This window comes from Protopterus annectens, chromosome 6.part0 (assembly GCF_019279795.1).
Source record: "Protopterus annectens isolate FY-2018-M chromosome 6.part0, PAN1.0, whole genome shotgun sequence".
Taxonomy (NCBI): domain Eukaryota; kingdom Metazoa; phylum Chordata; order Ceratodontiformes; family Protopteridae; genus Protopterus; species Protopterus annectens.
Genome location: NC_056737.1, coordinates 633,332,533 through 633,358,742, shown reverse-complemented (window position 1 = coordinate 633,358,742; position 26,210 = coordinate 633,332,533). Strand labels below are relative to the sequence as shown.

The 26,210-nt window shown below is 44.6% G+C and overlaps 1 protein-coding gene across 1 annotated transcript in view; it reads right to left on the bottom strand.

Annotated features, from left to right (window-relative positions):
• TMX1 (thioredoxin related transmembrane protein 1) overlaps positions 1 to 26,210 on the bottom strand; it is a 369,569-nt gene that overhangs the window by 103,166 nt on the left and 240,193 nt on the right. The window contains exon 7 of the mRNA XM_044074320.1: positions 25,757 to 25,826. Within this exon, the coding sequence (XP_043930255.1) occupies positions 25,757 to 25,826 (70 nt within the window). The remainder of the gene's footprint in view (positions 1 to 25,756; positions 25,827 to 26,210) is intronic.

Here is a 26,210-nt window from a genome sequence, read left to right as displayed (position 1 = left end):
GTTCAGAGGAGCATCCAATAATTTTGATTTGACATGGTCTGGCAAGGTCTGCTCCTTAAGCCAGGCATGCCTTCTAAGTACAGAACCTGTGACTGCTGCCCTGAAGATGCTTCTAGGGCATCAAACCCACATTGCAGGTTGTGTGTGCTGACTTGGTTTGCAGAATGCATAAGCACCTGTAATTCTTTATTTTCTGCACAGTCAGGAAAGGTAGATAATTTTTGCTTAATAAGTTCCATAGTACGTTGCTGGTATTTCAGAATGTGGAACTGACCATTCAATGCTCTAATGGCGAGAGTTGCAAAGGTGTATACTTTTCACCCCATCTGTCTAAAGCTCGGGAATCCCTGTCCGAGGGAGTGGGAATCTTAGCTATAGTTGCTTTTATTCCTTTAGGTCCTTGGGAGATTACCTCTGGGTCAACAGTAGGATTTTAAAGATAAATTTGTGAGAGTCAGGGACTATGTAGTACCTGTCAGGTTTCCCTGGAGCAGGGGGTAAAGTATCAGGAGTTAGACTGGATCAATAAAGACATCATCCACAACATCCAGAGCAGGAGGGATAGCTAAGGGTCTGTGCTGTGGTAAGTCTAAAGATTCCCAGAGTCTCTTTTTGGACAGAGGATAATCCTGGCATTTCCAATGGAAATGCTCAAAGTATGTAGGGTTTCACCAAAAGATAAATCCTCTGGAGGGGAGGCAGAAGAAATGGAATCCTCTGCATCTGAATCCTCATAGGCAAAGAAGGGCATGTTTTCATATTCACAAACCTGAGTAGTCAGACACTTGGTCAGAAAAAGGTGCTGGGAACAAGTCTCTTTCTTTTAACAGGGGAAGGCTGGCTTCCCCTAATCAGCATGATCAGGTCTTCTGCCATTTTAAGCATCTGAGATTGTGGCAAGGAAGCAGGCGTTTGAGTTTAAGTTGTCGGCTTTTTAGGTGTAGCTCGTGCTCTTGGCCTTAGAACCCCGGTAGTTTCTTTTTACACAGCGGCTCCGGACCCATCCAAAGTAGAGACATCCGCAGGTTCCGTAGTCAAAGAAGAGTCTAGCGGCATACCAGATGCCTAACGGGTCTCTGCAGCGGCCTGCAAATCCACCAAAGTGGGCATCAGGGGCTGTGAAAGCACCTTACCGAGTACCGGCGAACTGGCGACTAACTTAATGGAAGGGTAGTCGGCAGTTTTGGACCTGTGCGTTCTGTCTCTGTCTTTATCCCTACGTTTTTTCGGAAGATCGGTAGTCGGATGGCTTACCGAAGCCATTTCGGAACACTGAGACCAAGAATGAAAGTATTTAGCTACAATAAGGGCCCAACGATGAATAGTTTGTGCGCTGAACAAAGCACAAAACCGACAGCGAGGTACGTCATGATCTGGGCCTAAACAGGTGACGCAGTAAGAATCGAAATCTCTGTGTGGTATTTGCTTTCCACAGGGGAGACAAGTTTTTCTGACATCGGTTAGAGCAAGAAAAAAGGACCTCCAACAGGGTACTTAGCTTTAGAAGACTTCAAGATGATTAAATTTCGGAAACGAAAAATCAGGTAGCGGCCGACCAGCACTTGTGAGAACTGCTTCTGCTTTGGGCTCCTCAGCAAGAAAGACTGATGTAATGGCGTCGGCTGCCTGTTTTTATACCCCTGATGTCAGGTCTGAAGAGACAGCAACTGACGCAGAAATACTAAACCTCTGGTATTCGGGCCAAATGAGGGCTGCCCCTGGCAGGATAATCCAAGTGTGATAACCAACTGTGAAACACGAAGAACATCCATAGGAACCTATACTGAAAAAGGATCCTGGTTTCCAGAGAGGCACCAGACAGAAAATCTATTCCATTTGGACAAATATGATCCGTTTCCTGGCCTACTGCAGGACCTGAAGCATATCCACAGAAAAGAGGTGCCTAAAAGGGATCAAAAACCCTATCACCCACAGTGTCAACTGAAAAGTGGACAAGTGAGGATGGATAAGAGACCCCTTTGTCTCATGTGAAAAGGTCCACACAGTGAGGTAACTTGTGGTGACTGCCCCTGGCCAAGTGTGAAAGAAGGGAGAAACCAACGCTGTCTGGGCCAAAAGGGAGTCACTAGCAAGATTTTGGAGGAGTCTTGCCTGATCTTGTGCAAGACCCTCAGAAGCAGAGGAGGGGGAAGGATGGCGTACAGAAACTTTCATGGATCCACTTCCCCTCACATTCATTGATGGATGTGGCTCACAACGAGTACATTCATACCTCAGTACAAAAACGGCTAAAAGGCTCCCAACCTGCACCCCAAATGCTTTCCCAGATAATCCACCACCACTATCCAAGAGCTTCCAAATACTTTCATGTTACTTGTCACTGGTGCTTGATCGCTTCATAGTAGTACATGTAAATGAATAAAGTAACAATCAACTAGAAAACTAACCTCTTCTTCTAGGTATCTAACTGATGGAAAGCTAAGGATAAATCCGAAGAGGGGGGAAGGAGATGGATCCTAATTGAGATGGGTTATGTAGAAAGGATAATAAAATTCTAGATGTAATACATCTCCTAAAGATGTAGACATATCCTATCTCGCCTAGGAACTGTAAGCCATGGATATCCCCTAGCACTCTAAAAAAAATTTGCTAGCTTGAACTACAGAAGTAAAGGAGGAACCAAAAGAAAGCCCAAGGAGCACAACCACAAGCCTTAGCTCTTGAACAGAAATGAAGAAGTGAGATGAGCAATGGTGAAAGCTACATCTATCCTGAAGCCACTGGTTTTGCATGCCCTTTGTTTAATGCAAAGGATTGCTAACATAGAAATTTAGCTATGGAGGTTTCTCAGATCTATTGACAAAAGAAAAGCGAAGCTATGGGTTTAAATCCAACTAAGATTTGAGGCAGGATATCAGTGCTATTGATTTTGTTTATTGCAAAGAAACAAACAGTTGATTTTCCGCAGTTGGAATGCATTATTGAAGAAGCTACCTTTGCAAAAAGTCAGGACATAATTTCAGGAATGGACACAGGAGAAGCTACCAGAAAACTCTAGAACAAAACATTTGAGCTACAAGTTGAATGAATGATATGGAAGCTGTATGGACAGTAAAAAGGTAAGGAAATATCAAACAGGCAGGAAATAAGGAAAAAGTAAATACAGTTCAAAAAAGGCAAAGTCCAGGCAGCAACTAACAATGGGAAGGCAGCAGCAACATTTAAAGGGCGGTTTTCCAAGGTTAAAAACCAAATCGCAGGAAGCGCATTTCAACAAAATGAGCAACCAAAACAAAGAATAGAACATAGCCACCAAAGAAAGGCAAAACTAGAGAGCTAAGGGAAGAAGTAGCAGCGCCTAGAAAAAGACTTACAAAGTTTAAAAGACATTAATGAAGGTTAAAATGAGAACTGATGAAAAGAAGAAAAATTAGACGATTCGGGACTAGTGGACAACTGAAAATGGAAGGCATAGAAGCTAAGCTGAACGCCAAAAAGACCGAGAAGGGGGAGATAGCCCTCAGTACTGGATGAATCCAGTTGATTTCCATTTGCTGGACCAGTTAGACACAGAGAAAGGAGTGGAGAGGAAGACAAGGAAGTGGAAGGAGGTCTGAAGAGGCCAAGATCAAACGGTCAAGATGGGGAAGAACTTCGACGCTGTTGGGAAAAGAGAACTGAGGGGGCAGACCGGTCACCAGGGGGAGATCAAGGTGTCCGCCGGGTGTCCGGGACCATAACGGGTCGCGACAACCGAAAAAAACGGGGGAAGGGAGAGGCTTGGGCCAGAGCGAGGTCTAAAAAGCTTTGCGGGTCCAAGTAGGTGCAATTAAATTTATTACAGGGAGGGGAAGGAGGAGGGAGGGAAGGAAGGGGGGGGGGGGGGATGGGGACAAAAGGGAGTGGCAATCTGGTCCTGAGAAGGAGAGAGAGAGAAGAACTCTCTGCACTTCTGTGGGTGCATTGCTGCCAAAACAACTCGTGACAGGGGCTGATTGCATTTTCGGGCAAGTGGACGGTCTCACTGGACCAGGTTGGGGGACCACGTGGTCTTGGTTAATCAGATGGTCTCTAGATGCATTGGGATTTACCATGGTGGCAATCTCATATTAGCTGCGGCACATCAAGCCCGCTTGGTGAGTACTTAGTGTATTATTCGCACTTGCACTCTGGGTAATGCCTTATCACCCAGCCCTTATTTATATATCCCCTTACCGGACCTGTGATGGTGTTGTGTTGATAGGATGGACCCAGGCGCACCATGCTTGAAGTGATAGTAGGGACTGAGGCCACTCTCATCTCTAGGATATCGATGTGCAATGCCTCCCACCCTGATGGCATGATGATGCTTGTCTGACCTGTCCAGGTAATGACCCCCTGGGAGGCTGCCGTGGTCACAGTGGCAGCAGGGTGGGGTCCGGACGATAAGTGGTCGGGACTCCACGTTGGAGGCAGGTGGCTCGGGAGCAGACCAATTTGGCAATCTAAGTGGCAAGGTATAGGAACGATGTGGACAGGACCGAGTACCAGAAGCCACATTGAACCCACCCATTGGTGGCTGAGCTGCAGGGGGAGTATAGTTGATGCCGATAGCCCAACACCTCTAGACCTCAGATGGCCGAGCTCTTGATATGGGGAGGCAGGATCTGACGGTTCTGCAAACTTGAATTCTTGCTGCCGTAAAAAGGTAAAGGTCCTTTTTGCATCTCTTCGTGGCCTATAGTATCTAAATACGGTATGGGCTGGATACGCCATGAAGTTTGATGGTGAAGGAATATTCATCCCAAACCCAAGGTGAGAACGCAGTCCCTGAGCGCCTATGGATTAGCTTGGAGGTAAGAGATGGTGAGAAGTAAGGTGGAAATGCGAAAAACTCAGATGATCGTGTACTCAGGTGGCAAGAAAGGGCAGTGTGAGGAACTGGAACCACTGGTTCTAGCAGGCGAACTAATGGATCTCCCTCGGATGACCAGATGACTGCAAATGACAGCCGAGCGTGAGAAGCCTATCACATCCAGATATCCTTCTCCTCCCAAGATCTAGAGAGCTGAACTGAAGGGGTGACATCCTTCTCCAATAGTGGGTCTGAAGGTGAATGGAGACCATTAATGGTCCAAAATTTTCTGAAAAGTCCCAATTGAGGACAGCACCAAAATGGCTTGAAGTCCCCTTCTGGCCTGAAGGATAAAATTGAGAAAGTAGACTCTTGCTTTTGATGATTCTGAGTGGGGACAGGCTGATGACCTTTTTCTAGCAGCTTTGAAACCTCTATTGCTGCCTGATCTGACTGCTTGCTTGGTATCCGGGATTTCCCTAAAGGAAGGGGGGGGGCTTGATGAAGTTGATGAAGGGCTGTTCCGTGTATCGCACCATAATCCGGTGACCAGCGCTTCTGGCTTGGGGTATTCCCAACTTGACCCTCGACTGGCTCTGGAGCTGCACTCCGGCACCAACTCAGGGTCATTGAGTGTAGGAAGGAAGAACTAAAAAGGGCCTCTGCTCAGGGTTCGGGGCCTCTGGCCGCTGGGACGGGCTGTATTCCTCCCCTTCCCGCCCAAGGGGGGAGGGAGTCTCCTGACTAGGACTCTTTTCTGGTGCCAAATCTTTTTTCTCCCCCTGGCCCTCTGGGCCTTGGGAAAAGGCCCAAAAAACGCCAGACAACGCAGCTCCTCGGGTCTGGGTCCAGTGTTCTCCTGCTCGCACCGAGGTCCAGTGTTGGGTCAGAATCAGTCCAAACAAGGAAAGGAAGTCAAAGAGGGAAAGCTTGAAGGCCTCTTGCCCTCCTGCAGAAATAAACAGGCATGTCCAGGCATGGCTCCTGCTTCCCCTGCCCCGAAGATTCCGCCTCTTCTGCGCCTTGACCGCATGATGGCCTCATGGGGTGGTCTACAATCACAAAAGCCAATAACAGTCTGGGCTGCTACCCAGCTCAGCTAGCCCCAGGTAGATTACCTCTTAGGGTCTCACTTTAAAATGACAGGGGTCCTTTAAGCTCGGTGCTTGAAGTAGCAATTCAGCGACCGTAGCAAAGGTCAGCTGGAACCTATCCGGCGCCGCAAATCCCCATGGCGGCCAGTGGATAGAGATTGAAGCCTCTGCCATATCTCCCACGCCCTGGCAGATGCCTGATGCCACCACCATTGCATCTACCCTGCTGGGAAAATAAAAAATTTTGTTGGGGGGGGCTGGATGCTAAGGGCTGATTGGCTGCAAGGCGCAATCTCAGGCAGTTGTCCCACAGAATCAGGGAGAAATCAAACAATTCATCGAATTCAAGGAGCGGAGACACCCAGGAGGCGGGAGAGGCCTCAAGGCCTTGAGGAAGACTGACTCACCTTGAGGAAGGCTGCTCCTCTCAATCTCCCTCTGTCTCTCTCCAAGGATATCCGAGAAAGAATCATCATCAGAAGAATTCAAGAGACCTCCCGCATCATCAAATCATCAAAGGGCCGTCATGACATCTTCATCTCATCCACGTGACTCTTTTCTTTCACAATTCTTCCATGGAGGCTCATCCGGGTGCTTCGGCTCAGACGTCGAAGAGAAAGGGAACCCCGAAGGGGGGATCCCCAGGCCCTGGGGCCCCTGGGGGCTGTCATGGGCACGCAAGCAAGCAGTCAGCAGGTCTAGGGACAGGGAGTGTGACAGTGAGCTGGCTGGGCGCTGAGCCGGCCAGGACATGGCTCCTCCCATGGCCATGGCACCCAGAAAGGAGATGGAGATCACTCACTGAGAGCCACGGGGGGCACTAGGGACCGCAGCAGCAGCTCAGAGGCGGATGACTAGAGGGAAGACACCCAGTCCCAAGATGTTCCCCCCCCCCCCTCGCCCCCGGCTGAGAGTCCCACCACCACCCTGAAGGACAGGAAGGTAGGTCGGTGCCGGTGCCGTGATAGACCCAGGAGGTCTCTGTTCCGACCACCCGCCGCCGCCCCTCCCCACCATCACGACCCAAACGGCCCAGGAGGGTGGAGGAGGGGACGAGTGTTTCGGAGGGGGATCAGCTCGAAGCCAACTGGATCATCCCTTTCCAAGCCAGAGGACCTGGGACTCTGGAATAGAATACAGGAAGTTGTCTGCTCAGGGAGGAGGCAAAAAGATCTGCCCGAGGAATACCCCACCAATGGACTATATCCAGAAACGCATCTCTGTGAAGCATACATTTATCAGCCTGTATGCTGGGCCTGCGAAGCATACATTTGTCAGCCTGTATGCTGGGCCTGCTCAAAGAGTCTGCCACTAAACTGTGCTCTGAGGGACTGTAGATAGCCTGAAGAGTCACTTGATACTTGACAGCAAGATCCCAGACCTGAAGGGATAGCCTATAAGGAAGGTAGAACACTGTACCCCCTTGCTTGTTGACATACATCGCTATAGTATTGTCTGTGAAAACTTTGAGGGGCCTGGGATGAAACAAGGTATGAAAGGCCTGAAGAGCTAGAAGTAGAGCCCTCATCTCCTTTATAATGACGTGGCCTGTCCTCTGAAGATGACGCCAGAGAACCTGAACCTTAAGAGCTGAAGGAAGTTTCCAACCCCTGCTTGAGGCATCTAAAAAGAGCTCCTGATTCTGGACTAGAGGCTGGAAAGGAAATCCCAGGTTGAGAAAAGGCTGATGAATCCACCTCTGAAGCTCAGGCCTGAGACAGGGAAGGAAGGGAACTAGGAAGTCCAGGGGATAACAGTGTGATCACTGACTTGAGGTACCACTTTAGCTCTCATACAAAGCCTGGACAGAGGCAGCACAGGAATGATGGATGCCATAAACCAGAGGACCCTGAGAAAGTCCCTGGTCATGACTAAAGCCAGAAGTGACAGGAAAAATGCATTCAGAGACAGGGTCTTGGGGTCAAGCAGGGATGCCAGCATGGAATGGTCTGGATCCTGCAACCAATAAAAACATGATCCTGAGAAGGAGTTAAGACTGATTTTTGAATGTTTATGGTGTACCTTAGACTCTACAGCATGGAAACAGTAAACTGGAGGTCCTGAAAACGGAACTTTGGGGAATGAGGCCTGAATGAGCAATTCATCCAAATAAGGAAAGATATGAACCCCTCTCATACTGCAAAAAGCAATGACAAGAGTGAGGCATCTTGTGAATACCCTTGGGGCACTAGAAAGGCCAAAGGGCAAGGCTGAGAACTGAAAATGCAAGGAAGCAACAGAGAAACACAAATCTTCCTGAAATGGGGATGGATGGAGATGTGAAGGCAGGCATCCTTCAGATCCAGGGAGACCAGCAATGTCTGGGGAAGAAGAAGAGGCAATAAAGTTTAATGAGACAACATTTGAAAGGATGGGATCTTTAGAAAGGTGCTGAGTTGAGAAAGGTCCAAAACTGGCCTCCAGGTGTCGTCCTTCCTGGGAACTAGAAGCATTCTGGAATAAAATCCCTTCCCTTCCAGGCCAGGAAGCAAAACCTCAATGGTGCCTTAGGACAAAACAGAACGAAGCACCTATGAAAAGCCAGAAAGCTGTTCTCAAGGAAGACATTTCCAAACCATGAAATACCCTTGGCAGATAATGAACAGAACCCAAAAGTCTTTTGTGATCCTTAACCAACTGGGAAGAGGCAGGAAAAGATGAAGGGACAAGAGAACCTGGCTGAGGGAAAAAGGAAGCAAACTGTCCAATGGAACTTATCTTGTCCTGAAAATGAGGCTTCTAAGAAAAAGGGGTCTGTGTAGATTTAGCAGGAGGTACACGTTTAGAACCATTTTCTACTCTTGGGCAGTGGATGAGACTGTCTGCGAACAAAAGCAGATTTGGATGGGTAATTCCTCTAAAACTTAGGCATAGCAGAAACAATAATATGTTTCAACTCATGCTGGACTTTGCCCTTATCCTGGAGGGGTTTATAAATTTCAGCAGCAGCAGAGCCAAAAAGATTATCCAGAGCAGCATCCAATAATTTGGCCTTAATGTCATCAGGCAAAGCCTGAAGTTGAAGCCAAGAGTAACGTCTCATAACAGAACCCAATTCAGCAGCCCTGAAAGCATCATCAACTGCACTTAATAGGAATGCAGAGCCACTTGAGAAGTAGAAGTCAACAAGGAAAGGGCCGCAACCTTCTCCTCAGAATCAAGAAGGTCAGAAACTACCTGAGAAAGGAGGGCTAAAACATACCTGGTCACGAGTCTGGTAATTAATTGCCCTAAACGTCAGGGTTGCCAGCAGTAGAGACCTTTTTGTCCAACCTCTCCATGGCCCTAATGTCCTTATTTGAAGGAAGCAATTTAGTAGATGTCAGCAGCTTGGATGGTTTATCACAACACACAGATTCCGCTGAAGGATAAGCATTTATACATTTATACAGAAATTTATAGTCATCAGGCACCTTGTAAAATTAGTCAGGTTTCTTAGGAGTTGTGGGGCTGAGAATAACGGGCTACAGAAGCTGCAGAAAATGTATCCAGGAGGGTAGCCAGAACATGAGGAACAGCAGCATGCTTGGAGATCACAGTACCTCTTCTGCATATCAGAACAGAGAACAATCCTACTTAAAGAATTCCATCATACAGGAAATAAAGTCTCCAGAGGAGAGTTCCTCTAAAAGGGAATCTGGACCAATAGAATCCTCTTCCTCTGAGAACCACAGACTAAGGGGGATGGGATCTGAAAAGACTATGCCAATGACAACTCCCCCAAATCCTGATAGTCAGAGGAATTCTGTTCCCTAGGTCTCATGAGAGGAGTGGAAGACCAGAGAGGAAAAGGCATAGAGACCCCTTGAGGAGGCTTTAAAGCCATTAAAGCATTAAACAACCCAAGTAACATCCTGCCATTCTCTTTGGGGATCCTTAACTGCACGAGAACTATGCTGAATTTTCAGTTTCTTTTTCCTGCAGGATGTCCACAAGAGAAACCCTGGGAGGATCAGATCTTAGTCAACACTCAATAAGTAAAACCAATAACACAAAAATAAAAAAGAAAGATAAGGAAGAACCCCCAATGGGGCACTTATCTGAAAAATGTCTTGGTAACCAATACTGAAGGAAAGGTGTTCAGACTGGCAAATAAGTTCTGAACTGTGTGTGTGTGTGTCCATACATCACCTTTATGTCTATGTCTTGCACTGAATGAGTCAGTCGAGTAAGATCTGAGAGAGCCTGTTGATGTCCCCCCTCAAAAAAACAAAACAAAAAAAACACCGGAAATGTGAAACCCTCAACTCGGATTAAAGTTTCTACAACTAAATTGCTATCCCCATAGAAATCACCACCACAACTACATACTGATCGTTCCCTGGGTATTGATTTTCTTTTTGTTGTGGGCTACACTGAAAAAAGAAGTTATGTCTTACCATAACATTCCATCTGTATTGTTGATCCTCGTTCTGTCATTACGCATGGGTATCGGTTGAGAGCTCGGAACCGAGCCGGCCATTTTCCAAGCTCGCGTCCGCTTCAAACTCTTGAGCTAAACTCTTACCACAATACCTCTCTCCCTGTTACCTCAGATTGAGTTTGCAAGTCAAAGAAGGTAGAAGCTACCCTCTGGTCAAATAACCTAAGAGAACCGGATGGTGAGATCCACTAGAAACCACAGGAGGGGGAAGGAGGGAGGGTCGTAACGACTGAACGAGGATCAACAATACAGATGGAACGTTATGGTAAGACGTAACTTCTTTATCTGGTATTGTTAATCCTCGTTCATTCCTTACTCATGGGACAGAGTCCCCAGCTACCTCTATTTCTGGGAGGCTCTCATGGAAGGACATTCCTGAGCACCATAGAACCAAAAGATGCTCTTCCCCTGGAGGCCAAATCCAAATTGTAATGATTGATGAAGGTATGAGGCATAGCCAGGGTTGCCAGATGTCCCTATTTGGGCGGGACTGTCCCGAGATCAGCAGCCTGATCCCGAGTGCCGCCCTGCCGGTTTAAATCCCGGCCAGCCTCCGCTTTTTTTTTTTTTTTGATTGGCCCGTATACCTGGCATACAGGCCAATCAAAAATCGCTAAACACGGAGCTTCTTGTGTTCCGCATTAAACAGAAGTAGCTCCATGTTTAACGATTTTTGATTGGCCCGTATGCCGGTATACGGGCTAATCAAAAATCGCTAAACACGGAGCTACTTCTGTTGAATGCGGAACTGCAATGTTCCGCATTAAACACGAGAAGCTCCGTGTTTAGCGATTTTTGATTGGCCCGTATACCGGCATACGGGCCAATCAAAAATTGCTAAACACGGAGCTACTTTTGTTGAATGCGGAACTGCAATGCATTAAACACTAGAAGGTCCGTGTTTAGTGCAGAGCTACTGTTCCACATTAAAGACCTTTTTTTTTTTTTGTTCTTCACTTGCCATGAGAGAGTTTTTTTTTTTTTTTGGCGTCCCTACCTGGCTGGTTGGAAATCTCGCAACCCTGGGTGTAGCCCAAGTTGCAGCTGCACAGATGTCATGTAAAGAAGCTCTGGCATGGAAGGCAGCAGAAACTGCCACAGACTTTGTTGAATGAGCTTTCATGGTAGTAGGCAATGAGATATTACGTTGTGTATAAATAAAGGTCACACAGTCCAACCATCTAGCTAATGTGACCTTAGCAACAGCAGATCCTAATCTAGGTCCAGAAAAGGCCAAAAATAACTGGTCAGATTTACGAAAAGGTTTAGTCCTGTTTAAGTAAAAACAATTTGCCTGTGTATATCTAGGGTATGTAGGCAATACTCTCCTCTGATTGAATGATTTGGAAAGAAAACTGGCAATTCAATGGCTTGATTAATGGACATTTTTAGAGATCACTTTAGGCAGAAATGAAGGATTAGTTCTCAGAGACACTATCTTTATGAAAAATCAAGTATGGACTCTTGATACATAAAGCTTGAAGCTCAGAAATATGTCTGGCAGAAGTAATGGCAACCAAAAACAAGGTTTTCCATGACAAATACTTGAGGTTGCAAGAAGAGGCTGGTTCGAAAGGTGACATTGTCAGCGCTTGTAGAACTCATGATAAATCCCATGGCTGAATAGGTTCTGTAAAAGGTGGCTTCAGATGATTCACACCTTTTATGAAGGTCTTGCACAATTTATGGGGCAGAAGAGAGGAAACTTGGACACCCTCATGAAAATCAGAAATTCCAGCCAAATGAACTCTAATGGTAGAGGCCAATACACCCGATTCAGCCAGATAGTCTAGTATTATTGACACTGGTGCTGAAAAGGGGTCTACTTGTTTATCTTTCAGCCAACAGGTAAATCTTTTCCACTTGCTCAGATAAGTAATTCTAGTGGAAGACTTTATGAGAAGCAATGAGAATCACTTACTGGTAAAGCAAGATCATTCTGCCTGGCAATCAAGGGAATTGGAGTAGCAAAGCCGTGAGCTTCAGGCTGTTCAAGTTGGGATGAATCAGGTTCTGTGGATATGAGATCAACTCAGAGGTTGAATGGAGAATCTATGGTCAATCTAGTAGGTGAGGCCAAAGGAAGGGGAACCAAATCTGTCAAGGCCAATATGGTGCTATGAGGATCACCTTGCTCTTCAACCTACGGGCTTTCTTCAGAAACTGGGGAATGAGAGGAAAGGGTGGAAATGCTTAAAGACCACCCGAGGGCCAATCATGGGTGACTGTCCCGGAGGGGGAATCAGGGCAAAGTAGTTGCTGCATTTGTAGTTGGTCGGGGATGCAAAGAGGTCGCAGCAAGAACGGCCCCAGCAGTGGAAGATCTCCACCGCTATCAAGGGATTCGGGGACCACTCATGAGGATGAAGAATGCACCTGCTGAGTCTGTCTTCTATAACACTGGAACTCCCGGGAATGTGCATTGCTAGAAGAAAATGGTTGGTAGCCATCGCCCATTGCCATATCCTCATGGTCTCTCGACAAAGGGGGTAAGATTTGGTTCCACCTTGCTTGTTGATGTACCAAACCACCGCCATGTTGTCCGATTAAATCGCAATTGTCCCAGACGGCAGCAGGGGATGGAATGCTTGCAACACCAGAAGCACCACCCTCAGCTCTAGAACATTTATATGCAGATGGGCCTCTAATTCGGACCAAGTGCCTTAGACTGTCTGTCCCTGACATAGCCCCCCCACCTCATCAGGGAGGCATCCATGGTCACTGTGGCCTTGGTTTGCTGTGGGGAGAAGGGGCAAGACCATTGTGAGAGATTGTGTCATCCACCAATTTAAATGCTGTTTGCACCTGTGGGCTACTCGAATCATGGCTGAAAGAGGATGCTGGAATGGATACCATTGTGTGAGCAGCAGCCATTGTAGAAGCCTCATGTGAAACCTGGCCAGGGGAACAATGGTGATGGAGGCTGCCATGGAACCCAACAGCTGTAGAACCGAGTGAGCCGTGGATTTTTCCTTTAAAAGGATTGGAATTAGTTGTTGCTTTATCCTTAGAATTCTGTGCTATGGAATAGCAGCTCTGAAGTTTTTTGTGTCCAAGATAACCCCTATGAATTCTGTCGATCGAGATGGGGTGAGATTGGATTTTTGCCAGTTTATGGTTATGTCTAGCCTTTGAGCAGCGAGGAGAGAGTATGCCAGGGCTTTTTCCAGTAGATGTCTGGTGGGGGCAGAAATTGAGCCAGTCGTCTAGGTATGGAAACACCTGGAATCCTTGAAGTCCAAGTGAGCTGTGACAATTGCCATTTACTTTGTGAACACTTTGGGGGCTGTAGAGAGTCCGAAGGGCAGTACTCTGAACTTGTAGTGACTGGCTCCTGCATGGAAGCCCAGAAATCTGTGATGATGCATGTACAGGCAGTATGACTGTGTGCACGAATGGGGTGGAGACTTGTGTACTGTCAATTGGTGGCCCAACAACAGACCCTGACAAACCTGCCTGTGCCTCAACAATCACTGCTGTACTGAACCAGCCCCACCTCGCCACCTGTGAGAGGAAAACAGGAAACACACTAAGACCTGAACATGACTTCAGACCACATGCACACACACAAAACTACACTCCTCCCAAAAGCAGATACACACAACACCAGCAATCACAGAACATGCAGAATAGCAGGTGATGGTGGGGTACAGTATCACAAGCCAAACAGTCATATCACACGTCAGCATGCAGGACATGTGTTGCTCAACAGCATGCAGTGCAAGTGTAGTCAGTCCTTCTTACTAATAGTATACACGGCTTTGATGCATGTGTTTTGTTATTAGGTGATGGCCTTCCCCCTGGAACACAATGCATACACGGACACAACATTGCTGTGCAAGTATTCATAACCCTGTGATGTACTGTACACCATAACTCACAGGAGTACATACCATTGCTGGATGTGTATCTGTGTGCCAGATAGGTATCCAATGCTGATTATAGCCTCTGTGTCTTTAGCAAATAATTGTGGACACATTTTTAGCACATGCATGATGAGCATTCACACATCATCATCAGTGGTGCATGGATAATTGATGGAATACCATTCGGCCACATACCCAATGTATGGTGAGTGTAGATCATATTGTGGACATGCCAGTCTCATCCATGACATGGCATGCTAAAACAACTGCATATTCAAACACTACACATACCCAATATGTGTCATATGACCTAGCCACTCAATAGCATCACAAGACATACATGTGTCAGTTTTGCAAATGGTGATTGGTATGAAATACTGTTTAGAGGTGCATATGTGTGCACACACGCATCATTATAGTGTGTAGCAAGGACAGCTGTGTAGCACTGTGGTTACAATAACTGGATGGGGTATAATACCATAGGCCATCATCATGAAGCATCAGGTGGTCACTCAAGGCTACAAATGTTTCAAAAACCAGCACTAATCATGCTGTGCTGGAATTGTACTACCTTGGCTAAATTCACCATTTCACAACCAGTTGTTACGAGAGTTTGTAAGGAGGCCAATAAGGCGCATTCCCTGACACAAATGTGTAGTGTGTTGCAGAGTGTTTAAATGCCCCAGAATAGGCATCTACCCTTCAGGTATATTACGTGTAATGTGTGGATGAGATTTTGGATACTGGAGTGTGCATTTACAGAGGGTTTGGGAATCCTTTATGTGTAGCATGTTAAAATGCTCTGTGTATTACATAGATGTGTATGTTATGTGCATGTTGAGTATCAACTGTGCCTATCCAATGGTCACTACAGTCTAGCCACATTTGTTTGAGATGGTCTGTGTATGTATGTGTTTGAGGCAGCTAATCACATTAGTGAGATGTGCGTGCTCTTACACCAAACACGCAGAGCATGCATTATGGGTAGGTGTGTTGCATGTGTACATGGCCTACACCTTAACTATGACATGCACTTTTTATTTACAATAATAAATGTAGAACACACTCATCAGCATCTGTCCACTGCCTTGATGTCAAACCAGAGGGACCTACATAGAGATGAGACAGTTTGTCAGTGGCCACAACTGTGGCATTGCTACTGTGTGTTTGTAATCTTACCGTACAACAGTTTACATTCACAGGGCTACATATTATGTTCCAAATGATCAGTAATGCACAAGAACATGCTCCACATCTTTGACCGACACACTCCACATCTCACATATGCATATAGAGACTTCCCATACTCTGGAACAGGCTACCCATCTATGTCAAGCAAAGTTCTTCATTAGCACTCTTCAAGAAAAATCTTGATGAGGGGATAGGAAATAGGAAATACACCCCGAGGATCACTTCTGTGTCTCTGCTCGTCAGTGGCACAGGAAAATAACTTTCTTGGGTGGCGTAAGCCAGGGAACCTTGTTGGCTAGGCTTGCATAGGCCCTTGGGCCGATAGCCTAGTACCTACCTATGAACCTATGATCTACCAATACAGATAACAGTAGTCTACAGATATGCCATGTTACCTGCATGATCCATGTGTGCTTGCTGGGTGGCTCCAACCTCCATCATGGTGTATGTCTGCTGCTGCTGTTGTTGGGCAGGTGCCACCAGGCTCATGAGCAGCTCCTCCTCTCTTGTGAGGTAGGGATGGATATTAACACCACACCCTGTTGCAAGCTGTTGTCTACTCACATCAGCAGCACGCTGACGAACATGTCTGAGAAGATCCCTGCAGTGGTGGCGTACCTGCTCATATGTCCGGTTATGCAGGCCTACCTCATTGACCCTGCGGACAACATCTTGCCACATTGCAGTACGCTTCTGTTGGTCCTGGCTGGTTCGTGAGAACATGAGATGGTAGCGCTGAATCATACTGCTAGTAATGATATCATCTTCAGCACTACTGTAACTGTTTCCTGTGGTGGGCCATGATCCCTGGAAGACCTAAATACAAAAATATGTCTGAGCAAATCATATGGCAAATTTAACATTATACAGTACAGATATTACTGAACTGCCATATATAGCAACCTATAAGCTAACAGAGTGAAACACTGCAACTGCCACTTATCACTGCTCACCCCACAACTGCTTGAAAGTGCCTTGTTCACTCTCTATCTAATGAACCATGTTCTGCACAGCAACAAAATAAAATCACTATACAAGGCTATACAAGAGTACCTGGCACATTGTATGCAACACGATGCACCACCTAGCCACAGAAGATATACATCAAGCTGATGTGTAAAGAAATATATCATCCATCACAATCAGTGTAAGGTCCAGTAAATGTATTACTATTATATCACACAACTTGTTAATGCCAAACCCGTGGCCGGAATATAGGTCACACACTGCTGTAGTACACTATGCAGTTATATGCATTACCACACATATGTCAAAGGACATGTTACAGATATACCCCACACACACATCAGACATAATTACAGGACACAAAGGTATGACAACCCAGATAAGCTTTGTGTGTACTAAACAGTACTGTGTTAGTACTTACATGACCTTAATCTTGAGAAATGTAATAGGTTCATAGGTTCATAGGTTTATACTAGGCTATCTGCCCTAAGGCATTTATAAGCCTAGCCCAAATTATTGTGGCTTACGCCACCCCTTATATGAAAAAATACTGTGCCCATTAGTTTGTTGTGCCTCTGTCCAGCAGTGACCCAGAGATGATTCCCGGGGTAAACCTACGATCTCCCATCCACAGGTCTAGATTTCTCTTGAACAGAGTCAGCGAGGTGCTCTGCCTCACATGGACCGGGATTTTATTCCACAGCATAGGGAGTCTCTGAGTGATAAATCTATCCCTCCAGCACGTCCTATTTATATCCGTGCTAAGGTTTAAGTCGCTTGCTCTAGTGGTTTTGGTGGATTTGGATTTTTGAGGTGGAGCATGTCCATTAATTCGGGTTGGACATGGCCTGGTATGTCAGGCACATGTCACCTCTGAGCAGGCGGTATGCGACTGAATAGAGCTGGAGTTTCTTCAATCTGGCAGCATATGACAGATTTTGGAGTCCCTTTATCCTTTTGGTGAGGAACTTTGGGGTCTCTCCAATTGCTGCAGATGTCGGGTGAGATACATCCCGAATGGGGCATTGTACTCGATCATTGGTCTGATAAGTGAAGAGTACAGGGAACAATGACCTCACTAGATCTGGATGTGAATCCCTTCATGATCAGGTGGGCAATGTAGAAGGTCTTTCTAACCACTTTAGCAATGTGAGTGTCAAAGAAAGGCCACTGTCAACCTGGGTCCCCAGGTCCCTGATAACCTCTTCTGTGCTTAGTGGATTGCCACCTATATGGTAGCTTGGGGTTACCTTGTTTTTCCCGAAGGGTATGACTATACATTTCTGGCGTTTAACTTCAGGCCATGGCTCTGGCACCAGCTATCTGTTTCCGTGAGTCCCTTCTGAAGGATATCAGTGTCGATGCACTTTCCACTATGGCCCAGTTTGCAGTCATCTGCAAACTTTGTCACAAAGTCCTCCCATGATGGCCTGTACTTCTGAGAAGTAGTTGCCAAACAACAGGGGCCAAGGACCAAGCCCTGTGGGACACCACTTGTGACCGGCTTGGAGTCTGACACAGCGCCAGCAACTCTAACCCTGTGGGTTCTGTCCTTAAGCCAGTATGCAACCCATCTTGTGACATATGGGTTTACATTTAAGCTGGTAAGTTTTCTACAATACCGAGTGGGGTATTGTGGAAAAGCTTTGCAAGGTCAAGGTAGGCTGTATGGACTGCCTTTCCTCATCAATGGCCTTGGTGACTATTTGAAGAAGTCGATCAAGTTCAAAGGCATGATCTTCCCTTGACAAAGCCAAACTGGGTCGGGTCCAATGTCTGCAAGTCCCCTATATCTTTGTTTATGAGCTCCATTATGATCCTCTCCATAGCTTTGCAGACTAGACTTGTTAAGCTTATGGTAATTACCAGGGTCCAGAGGCGCCACCTTTGTGGAGTGGGACCACAGTTGCCGTCGCCACTCCTTGGGCACGTATCCTGTGGTAAGGCTGAGATTAAACAGCTGCCTTATGCGGGTTTAATTCCTCATTTAGCTCGTGTAGCACACAGCCGGGGACACCATCCGGTCCCATTGATGCTGTGTTTTTAGCTTTAGAGAGCAGCTTTCACCTGCGCATTTGAGATGTCCGGGAGGCTACACTCGGCTGGGATAGTTATCTCTCCTTTAGGGGAGAGGGTGAAGTTTGCACTGAACCTGTCTGCCAGTATGTTGGCAATGTCTGTGGGTTCAGTGATTTTTGTATCATTTTGGACTAATTCTGAGCATATCTGTGAGTTTCCACCCAGGTTCCTAACATAGCTGAAAAAGGCCTTATGATTGTCCTTTGAATCCATGGCAATTTTCTCTCAAAATTGGCCTTAGTTGATTTTATGAGTGCTCGTATTTTTACTAATAATGATCAGGGGTGACTTCCCTTTTATGGATTTTGTTCTATCATGTAATAGCTTTCTCCTCTTATTGTAAAGTTTGTTAATGGCTGGGGTCCACCAGACTGGACGTTTGCCCTTTGTGGAAAGAGTCTTGGTTTTATTTGGGATTGCCTGATCCATGCAGTCCTGGAGGTGTTCATAGAAGGCATTTGTAAGGGCTTCCGCAGCTTGGGTTGTGGTTTCCTCTGACTCAGGGGCCTTGAAGGATACCACACCAGTCTTGAGTAGTGTGAAGTTTGCTTTAGAGAAGTTCTTCACTATGGTCTTTTGTTTGGGGTGGGGCGGGATGTGGATTTCCAGTGAGATTAGTTTATGATCAGATCTCACCAATGAGGGATATACTTCGGTGTGGAGCATTTTGTCCCCATGTTTGTGACAATGAGATCTAGTATATTTTCTCCTCTCGTGGGAACAGTGACTAGCTGTTCCATGGCATTTGAATTTATGAACTCCAGGAACCGTTGGGCTAGAAAGTTAGGGCTTGAGTAATGTTCCCAGTCTATATTCGGTAGTTGAAGTCACCCAATATGATGGTGTTTGGAGATACATTTATACCCTCCAGTGTCTTCAGGAAGGCTGTGTGGGGTTCCTGAGTTTGAGAGGGTGGCCTGTAGCATGCTACAATTTGTAGAGCAGTTTTGCCTATTGTTAGTTGCACCTGGATGGTTTCCGAAGCTTCATGCGTTGCCACCAACCTGGAGGTGTGAGTATCCTTTATGAATATGGATACACCCCCTCCTTTTGTGGAGTGGTCCGGTTTTGGGGCGGAGCATGATATGAGGTAAAACCTAATAGTGCCGGGGTGCTCTCAGGAGCCTTGAACCAGGTTTCAGTTACAGCACAGACATCGATGTTCTCCATACTGAGAAGGGCCTCGAGTGCGTGCATTTTGAGATTTAGACTTCTGGCACTGAGCAGCATTACCCTCAATTTCTTCCCATTTTAATCTGTGATGAATACAGGGACCACACAAAACAGTGGATGCAAGTAATGTGGACATGCACCATACTTTTCTGTACAGGCCCAGAGCTTCAATTAGTACTACAGTATACACAGGATTTGCATTCAACATCAGTACCAATCAATAATCATAGATGTAGTGCTTTAGCCTCCAATGACACACCCTAGTTAAAACCAAGGGACTTAATCACACTGTATGCAATAGCACTTGTTCTGCCTAGCAACAGAATACACAGCTTTTGCAAGGATCAAAGCAAGGACCCATAATACCATAACAAACAGTTTCCCACTATGCTATCCCACAGATACACATCTTTGACGTATTCACAAACATACTGACCATCACAGTCAGTCAACAGTACAGAGAATCTACTGCAACAAGTAGATGTAGGTGTGTAGGAGTATATATAAATATGTGTGTGTGTGTATATATATATATATATATATATATATATATATATATATATATATACACACATACACACATACACACACACACAGATGCATATACATATATATCTATATCTATCTATATGTATATATACACATCCATTTGTCTACACATATATATATATATATATATATATATATATATATATATATATATATATATATATATGTAGGCACATATACATTTCACCTTTCATAGTGAGAATATCAATTATACAAAGGATGCAAGGTGTACAGTAATATAATAAAATCGCACAGTCTTGGGATATATGCATTGAAGGTGTTCACAGTCCAAGTAGCTTTAGCAGGCCTTACTGGCTTCAACATTGCAAACTGAAAAAAACACCCAGTGTTTAACCACCACATGTCATATACCAGCACTGTATGCTGTCTTGTTTGTCACACACTAAAACCTACATACAAATATGTGCATACTAACTTTCACCAACATATAGATCTCCCCCTTCGCAAATAGTTGCAATATGTCCCCTGCTCTATGCACATATACAGATGTGAATATATATGACATATATATTTCTCCGTATGTGTGTGGCACACACACACATGGTCCACACTGTTGCAAGTCCCTGGACCTCACAGCTGAACTGCTGGGCCTTGCTGCAACACAAACAGGTGTCACATATGAACACAGACTAACATTAGGGGGGTATATATGGCAACAGATGCTAGATAAGCATACTAGACTGCTGCAGCAGTTCCCAATGCTAAGCTACACTTTAATATGACTTATCACGCATGTGTTGTTTTGTCACACCCATGTTTATATAATAATGTCAGCGCTAACCCCCCCCCCAGCCATTGGCCACACTAATGTACAGAACACGGATAACATGGATCAGATCTTTGACATTTAATGCTGAGCTACACATTTCACAGGTATGTCCCATTGCCCACAGTTACACACAGTATTGTCCATAGCAGTAGTTAAGCAGAACATCTGTGCATAAAGTACTGCTGCCACATATGAATGTTTCACATTATGTAGACTATTCTTCAATAACATCTACTACATGCCAGTAAATATATATGTGTCACATACCTTTCCTTTGTATAATATGGTAATATTTCTTTTTCCTTTTCTCTGTCTCTCTCTGACAGTCTCTGCAATAGAGTGATTGAGTTTGTTGGCAGAGATTGCAGCCTGCTTTTGTAGTAATTTGCACATGAGCATGTGATGGCCTCGGCACCAATTAGTGGCCACCATTTGCTAATTGCATGCAGCCTGCTGTGTAGTAATTGCTGTAATCACTGTCATAGCAACCCAGTACTATAAATTGCTGACTCATGTAGGCGTGGCCCTTTTAGCTTTCCAAGATGGAGATTATCCTTGTTTGGTGGGGACATCATTGTTTAAGACAGAAGGTTGGTATAGTTCTTATATCAGAAGCCAGCGGTGTAGCCAGAAATTTACATTTTGTACTCAGACCTAATGTTGCTGCTTCCAGTACCCACTTGTCAGTGTAGAAATTTACTCACCCCTCAAAATGCTACCCCAAGATACATGGAAAGATGTACTTTCTTTTCAACTGTTACAATTAACTGCCATACAAAGCTAGTTATAGAGATGTATTCCTTTGTCACAAGAATTGTTTGCAAACTGCTATACTGTGAATATTCATTTACTCATTTCTAAACAGTTTGTGCTTTTTTAGTGTTGACATTAGCACAAGCTGCTCAGAAAAACTGGACCCATTTCAGTACAGTGAGTATGCTTACCTACATCCTTGGTAGACCCTGCACACACAGGTATATTCTACATTTGGGTAGGGTTGCAGATGTACAGAGAGCGTAAACAGTATTGTGTGGATTTTATCTTGCTGGACTTACAGGGTTGCTGTGTACATGTTAGTTTATCAAGGCAAGTAGTCTGTCTGCGTAACTCCCAACTGTGGACCTATCCACATGATAGCCAGAGAATAGCCTGTTATTTTTTGTCTGTGCACCACACAGGTCTTTTCAGCAATAGAGCAATGGCATTCTTACAGTTGGTTGCTACCAGTACATGGCTCCATCCATTTGTATTTCAGTGTTGTATTCTGAAAATAAAAGATGCAGAAGCATACACTTCCCTCCATACTTATCAATAATTTTCCCTCCTTATCAGAAAGAGTAGGACTGGAATCAACTAAGAACTTAGCAGCAGTGGGATCAACTAAATTTATAGCTGTTGGGTCAGGTTTGGGAATCGTATAAAAATGTAAAAGTCTGAGGAACTATATACATCCTTTCTGACTTTTTAGGGGCAGCTGGCTATCAGGAAAACTGCAGTCAGTAACACACACACACGGATGCATGCACACACATGCACTAATGTACGCACACAAACACAAGCACACAAACACACATTCCTCTAATGGAGATGGAACAGAAGGAATAAGTGTGGGTTCTGGAAAATCCTTCAACAACTCATAGTATTTTCTAAGGGACTGAGAAACCTCAGTGTTCTCCCATGGAAAACACTGGCACATTCTGGCAACAATCTCAGAGAAAGAGAACCCCCCACAGGGAGACTCAGAAACAGAGCTGTCCTCAGAGTCTGAATCAGAAATCAGAGGAAAAATGCATCGCTCCCTGTATTATCCTGTACAGATTCAGAATCTTGAATCTCTTCAGGAAAAGTGGAATTCCTTTTTCTTTTACTAGAAATTACTTGCAAGCAGGATCAGTAGCTTGAATTAAACCCCGAGCCAGAAATAGTAAACTACTCCTATCCTAAGAAATTTGAGGAGCAGAAGATAATCCATGATATTCCATTTCTTTTTGACAGGAAAAAATGGGGCCAAATGAGTTACTAATGGTAGCATAATTTTCCTCAGGGATAGACACAGCCATTTCAAAACAACAAGGAAACGTTTTCTGTTCCCTCTTCCAAGACCGACAAGAGTTGCTCTCCAATGCCCACTGAAGAAAACCCAACAGTAGCATGGGATGTGGCTAACCCCTGGGTCTCTTGTGGCTGAAGGTGCTACACCAGAGGGATCCAGGTTAAAAGATAAGTGATCTGCTGTACAACAGATGGCCACATCATATTCACCCACCTATGGCTGAAGCAAATTGCTAGCCTGCTCTTGTGACTAATGTTGTTTGCTTAACTTTTATTTTTGTGTTTGGAAGAAAGACTAACCATGGGACCAGTTCCACGGTAAGCAGAAAATGTTGCCGCTTTCCTGGGGAAGATGTGCAGCAAGTGCCAGTAAATCCCACCAGTCCGCATAAGTTAATTTTTTGACAGAAAAAAAAAAAAAAAAAAACAGCAAAAACTAATTTAAAACACTAGGCCAGCGCCACAAAGAAAAAAAAATTCTCCACAGGAAAAAACACTTTCAGTTACTTTACACACCTTTTAAACTGAGAGAAAACAAGTGCACTGTTTAAAAGTACATTACAGTCACAAGACAGTCCATTAAAACACAACACTCCTAGCTTTAAATAACTTTCCTGAAGTGGAAAGTAATACAACATCAACCAAATTAAATAAAAGGAAAGTTTTCCCCCCAAAGAGAACTCATATGCCCAGCAAATGAAAGCTCAAGCTAACCGTCAATTCTCGAGAGCATCAGAGAAGCATACTTCTCTTTGCTGGCAGTACAGCTCTGAAGGGTTTTGCTGTGAAACTTGTCTTTTTGTCAGCTTAGCTCGAGTGGCCTCACAGTTTGGGTGCATGAAAGGTGCCCTGAAGCTCTGGAAATTTGGAGCGGTTACATTCTTGGCACAGTATAACCCATATATAGCTAAGGCTACTGTAGCAGTGATCACTATGATGAACATTTAGTTTTTTTGTTTCCTTTTTTATATGTATGATGTCCGCTTTCACTACACGTGGCGGGTCCAACCCCTGATGAGCCCTCATGAGCAATCAGGGAATTTCCTCTCCAACGATAATCTGCAGTACACCTTTGCATCCTTCAGAATTAATTAAGGGTCCCTCCTTCGCATCATTACTGGTATCTTCAGTCGTTTCAAACAAGTGAACAACAGATGCCATACCAGACTCTGAGCAGGTGTCAGGAGTACCATGGGTTCCTTGATATCTGTGGGTACGTCCAAGTCCAACTGGGCAGTCGAGATATTAGGCCTAGGCTAGGCCTCTTGTGGTACTGGATTAATTAAACTTTTTCTTTTGAATAGGCAGGATGTTGGGAATAGAAGGGCCTGCCATATTTGCTTTGGTGAGGCACTTAAGGAGACGAGTTTTCAAGTAGGAATTAAAAGGTTAAATACAGTTCTTAGAGTCTTTGGAAAAAGGACCGACAGATCATACAATGTTTTTAGTCATGCTCTGCATAAAAGCACTGGGAATGCAGATCCTTATATACTTTCCCCTCCTTGCTGACATCTAATACAGCAAACCACAATATAACTGAAAAAATAAAGGAAGGTTCCCCAATGTGGCACTTATCTAAAACATTGAAGGCCAACAGCACCAACGAGTCTGAAGACGTATACACATTTGTTTGCTTACTTAACATGACACCCGTGGGCTTAGGTCACACATCAGACATATGGCTCCAGAGAAGGTTTTGACATTGGTAGTCTAGCCAAACATCCAGGTTATTAGATGAGATATCCCAACTGTTTGGACTACAGCAACAGTGATCTAAGGAAGGACATCAAAAGAATACTGCAGTGCCCCCAAGACCACATATTTCCTTTTTTGGGGGATGGGGGGCAAGAATTCAGACCTCTGCAATGCTGATACCAATACACTAACTAATGGAGAGGAGAAAGAGGGATGGAGAAAACAGTAAGAAGGTACACAGCAAAGAGTGGTGACAGATGTTCAACAACCCTAGATAGGAGCATGAATATCCTAACCTTTTTCGTCATTTAACTACACCTATACATACAGGAAAAACATGTCTCCATGGGCTATGGAAAAATACTGCACAGAGCAGCGAGCTCCCTATCATAAGACTGCAGCTTAAATAACAATCTGAAATCCTGAAAGCTGTGAACGACTGAAAAGAGAAGTAGTGAAACTTACAATTCTGAAATACAGCAGATCATATAACACATGCAAGCAAATTATCATGAACTTTAACACAATTAAAATGGCAGTTTTGTGGGAAGGTTAAGATACCTGCACTCCTTTGAAATATTTTATATATACAGCATATATGTGTGTATTTGTGTATATATAAATGCACACATGCTTTAAGAAAAAAAGATTCTGCAACCTTACACAGATATTAATGTGCATGCATGGTTGGATACCTTTTTTTCTACATGGCTGTGCAACCTTGGATTTCATATACATATGGAGAAGATGGTATGTAGAACCCCCCACGGGAGGGGGAAAGAATCTTGCTTCATTACAAAACACAGCTAACTTGTTTATCATTTGGTGTGCTTACTTCCTTTCAGTACAATTAAGTTTAGGCCTTTCATAGTTTAAGATTTTGGTTTCAGTCTTATGATTTTCAAACTTCGGTCTTATGATAAGGAGACCTGATCTCTCTTATGAACTAAACATAAGGGTCTTATATTCCCAAGTTTAATGGTTAAGGATCGCCAGTAGGTGTCAAACAACTCAAGGGAGATCCCAAAATGAAAGAGTATTTAACATCTATTAAATCATTTATGAACTCTAAAATGTACCTACCTGGGTAGTGAAATGATTTTGGTTTGCAACGCTTTGATGGACACAAGCAATCTGCTACAAAGACGAGAATCTGCAAAAGATTTATTCAGCTACAGTTATTAACCAGTCGACACGGAAAACTGTTATGTTTGTTATATAACTAGGGAAAATACTGCTAGCAAAAGTGCAGAACCTGTTAACCAAAGTCCTTGGGACAGGAAAATTTACTGAGAAAGTTGATTCAAACAACGTTGCACAACATAATTCTAACAGCAACCTAGGAATCAATGCATGACCTAAAATGTTTTGTGTGCTGGGTAGCTGTCTTTATGGCACAAAGGTAAAAGATCAGAAGCACAGTTTCAGGATTATTGTTATACAACGACCCCTCCCCCCATTAATATTCCAAAACGTGCATGCTGATTGGCCAGCATGCCCATTGTAAATCCCACAATATACCAATGGAAAAAGGGCC